The following is a 4,214-nucleotide window of genomic DNA, read 5'->3' on the forward strand; positions in this document are numbered from 1 at the left end:
ACCACCACAACAACTACAACATCTACAACAACAACGATGACAACAACTATAATAATAATAAAAACAACATCAATAAAAACAGCAACAACATCTACAACAACAACGATGACAACAACTATAATAATAATAAAAACAACATCAATAAAAACAGCAACAACATCAACAACAACAACATCACCACCAACCACCTCAAGCCGGCCACATACCTTCTAGTAACCATGGCAATGGTGCACAATAGGACGCTGCCAATGATGATGCCGATCGCTACGCCCATGGCCACCACCAGGAACATTCCTTTATTGGATGGATGGATGGATGAATGGAGGGGAGAATGGATGGATGAATGGATGGATGAATGGTGGGTGGATGGATGAATGGATGGATGGATGGCATAAGCGACATCCTTTATCATTATTATTATCGTCATCATCATCATCATCCTCATCATCATCATCATCCTCATCGTCACCATCATCATCCTCTTCATCATCAACATCCGCAATGTCACCATCGGCAAAATGATGACTGACCAAATGGCAGGCTGTTCTCTTCCAGATCCATCCATCCATTCGACGACCACACCTTGCCTGCGAATTTTTGTTGTTGATTGTACTCTCAGAATTCTCACTGAAAACAACAACCTCATCTTCAAGGTTCATCAAGGTCATCCTCAAAGTCATCATCAACCTCATCCTCAAGGTCATCATCAAGGTCATCATCAACCTCATCATCAAGGTCATCATCAACGACTTCCTAATCAAGTTTCTAATCATTATTTTCGTTATCACTGGACGTTGTAATCATCAGGAACACAAAAAGTTATTACGAAATTATTTTCTTCTTTCATTGGATCAGCCGGTCGAACGCTGAAAATTTTAACTGAGATTGTCGTTGAATGGATTTTTTGTAACAAACTACAAACACCATGCAGCCTTCATTTGATGCAATTTCGAATTAACATGCTGGCAAAAAAAATTCACCTGTTCAATCAACAGCAGATCATGCATTACAACATTCACCAAATTTTTCACTATTATTATTTTAAAAGGTCCAAATAGCTAAAAGTTGCAGTTTTTGCTTGAGCCGTCACGTTTTTCAAACCTCCAGAAAGATGAATGTTGATAATGAATAGCGGAAAATATGTTTTAACCATCACACACGTTAAAAGTATCGGAATTTGAGCAAGAGATTGAAGATTTTATTATTTAAACGCCCGTATCATTTCAATAAGAAATTGTTGGATAGACTTGAATCGCTTACCGGATAGTTAAATTGACAAAAATGTTGTAAAAATTTAAGCCGATTTCACCTTAAAAACATCAAGCTCAGTTTTAATGACCGTGGAACGTTTTAACCAGCTACCTCATCATCAGCACCACCACACACCACCACACCACCACCACACAACACCACACCGCCACAACCTCACCACACAACACTATACCACCACAAACTTTGAGGTCCACTTGAAATGAAGGAAGATGATGAGCAGTTGTGATGTTGACCAACCCATCTGTTGCCTCTGCAGTTTAGAGTGGAGACCTCTTGAGAGCTGTTGCAGCCTATCTTCATCACCATCCCTCTCCTCTCTGTCCACTGGTTTCCATGTTGGCGGGGGAAGTTTGGACAGCCTATGACTGATTGAGTTTTTGAGTGGTCAGTTGTTTGATTGGTAGTTGGTCAGTTTTGATTGGATGTTGGTAAGTTGTTTGATTGGTTGTTGGTCAGTTTTGATTGGTTGTTGGTAAGTTGTTTGATTGGTTCTATGGTCAGTTGTTTGATTGGTTGTTGGTCAGTTGTTTGATTGGTTGTTGGTCAGTTTTTATTGGTTGTTGGTCAGTTTTTATTGGTTGGTTGTTTAAAAGGTTGCTAAAATTTTGATTGCTTGTTTGTTTCATTGGCTGGTTGGTATCTTCTTCGTCACCACCACCATCATCATCATCATCGTCATCATCATCATCGTCATCATCATCATCATCATCGTCATCATCATATTCGCCGTCATCATCATCGTCATCATCATAATCGTCTCATACTTTCTCATGGCATCATGGTATAAGTGAATCAAATGCACAAAAGTGCTCACCAGAATGCATAATGCATTGCCCCTCCAATTATTTATATGAACCTTGTCTCTTTGGCCAAGCGTTCATTCAATTCTTTATCCTTTCGTTCTTTCATTCATTTTTTGATTCATTCATTAAATCACTCAGCCATTCATTCGTTCAGTGGTTTTTTTTCTATGATTATGTAATTTTTCAGTATCATTTTTTATTCACTTGTTCGGTTCATCCACTTTTCGCTCAATCAATTATTCATTCTTTCTTTAAATTATTTCCTCCTAAATCATTTATTTATTCGTTCAATCGCTTTTTAGTCGTTTTTTATATATTTTCCACTCATTCATTTTTCCGCACTTTCATACGTTCAGTCAGTCACTCCAGTATTTGTTTCATCTCACGGATGTCCAACCACTGAACGCCATTGCACGATAAATATGACCACGTGTCCTGCTTGTCTCAACTTCTTAAGCTCTTCAATAGCTCAGCAGTAAAAGCTGAAATATGCCAACACAAAATAAAATATCACGAAAATATTTCTCTCTACACTGAAAAATGTATACAGATGAGTACTTTATGAGGCTGAATGAACGAAGCATGTTGTTAAATTATGTACCAACCCTGCAACTAATGATGGAAGTTGAGGTTCATTCATGTGAAGTTGTGCGTAGGTACTAAATGTGTACTGAATTTCTGCAGTTGACCTCCTTATCTAATCGGTGGTGGATCTACGAGGGCTGATAGGGCACTGCCTTCTAGTTGTGAGCATTACTTGTCTCAAAAGTTAGTAAAAGTCGTTTTTTTTAAACAAAAAAGTAGTTCTTTAGAAGGGAAAATTGACATTATAAACCCATTAGCAGAAAATTGGCCATCCTCCCGTAAAAATGTTGGCACCGGAGAGCACAGAAAAGTTTCTTAAACAAATTTTTATTGGAAGTCTATTTTTCAGTCACCGATTTTTTAGGAAATCTTCTTCGGCCTCCACTCGGTCGACAAATATTTTTATATTTTTCAAAATCTTGCTTACTCCGTCAAAGTTGTCTAGATCCGCCATTACATTTAATGATCAGTTCATTTCTAATTATGGATTTGTTCAGAAAATGAAGTTTGTTTTTATTTCAGTACTTCAAATTTGTTTCAGGAATTTTTATATCTTTTATTCAAATTTCACTGAAATAATTTTAGAGGCGTTATTTAGTTGCCCGTGAAGGTGTACCTACATAAGTGGTTAATTTACTGGCAAGCGTAAATTCGTTCCTCCTCAACTAATGGATCCGTGCGAAATTTTACTACGGAATGTTTCATGTCCTTCAGGTTTATGAATCATACACATTGCCAGCGTTCTTGCACTGCACATGCTTCAATACAACATCGGCACGTCGCTAACTGCAAAAGTTTTTCCAGTCCCAGTGGCAAGTTTAGTAGGTGTGTAAGAAGATTTATTTTAAATTTTCCTGAATGTTTAGTTTTTTTTTTTGAGGAATGTTTGATGTAGCAAATGTTCCTCTTCAGGAGAGGTTGGTTGGCGATTGGAAAAGATGTAAGCTGCGTTCATTTGGTTTCTAAGATTTAGAGACCCGCGTCTGTGACTACATTCGTGAAGATGATTCCAAAATAACAACAGTGCATGCTAAAGATCATTAATTGTTATTAGTTGTCATTCATCATTTCGTCAATCATGACTAACATTCAAGTCATTTTGTGGAAGGCCCTTACCAAATTCGGTAACACGATTCAAATAACACAAACGCACCCACAAAAAATAATGTATGTAAATATGTATGTATGTATGTATGTATGTATGTATGTATGTATGTATGTATGTATGTATGTATGTATGTATGTATGTATGTATGTATGTATGTATGTATGTATGTATGTATGTATGTATGTATGTATGTATGTATGTATGTATGTATGTATGTATGTATGTATGTATGTATGTATGTATGTATGTATGTATGTATGTATGTATGTATGTATGTATGTATGTATGTATGTATGTATGTATGTATGTATGTATGTATGTATGTATGTATGTATGTATGTATGTATGTATGTATGTATGTATGTATGTATGTATGTATGTATGTATGTATGTATGTATGTATGTATGTATGTATGTATGTATGTATGTATGTATGTATGTATGTA

The 4,214-nt window shown here is 36.3% G+C and overlaps 1 protein-coding gene across 1 annotated transcript in view; it reads left to right on the forward strand.

Moving 5' to 3' along the window:
• Positions 1–2,944: 2,944 nt before the first annotated feature.
• The window catches only part of HELRODRAFT_177688 (hypothetical protein), a gene marked incomplete at both ends in the record, with an annotated part of 2,366 nt that continues 1,096 nt past the window's right edge, over positions 2,945–4,214 (forward strand). The window contains 2 exons of the mRNA XM_009025830.1: positions 2,945–3,165; positions 3,400–3,485. Of these exons, the coding sequence (XP_009024078.1) occupies positions 2,945–3,165; positions 3,400–3,485 (307 nt within the window). The remainder of the gene's footprint in view (positions 3,166–3,399; positions 3,486–4,214) is intronic.

The sequence above is a fragment of the Helobdella robusta genome (genome assembly GCF_000326865.2).
Source record: "Helobdella robusta unplaced genomic scaffold HELROscaffold_43, whole genome shotgun sequence".
Classification (NCBI taxonomy): domain Eukaryota; kingdom Metazoa; phylum Annelida; class Clitellata; order Rhynchobdellida; family Glossiphoniidae; genus Helobdella; species Helobdella robusta.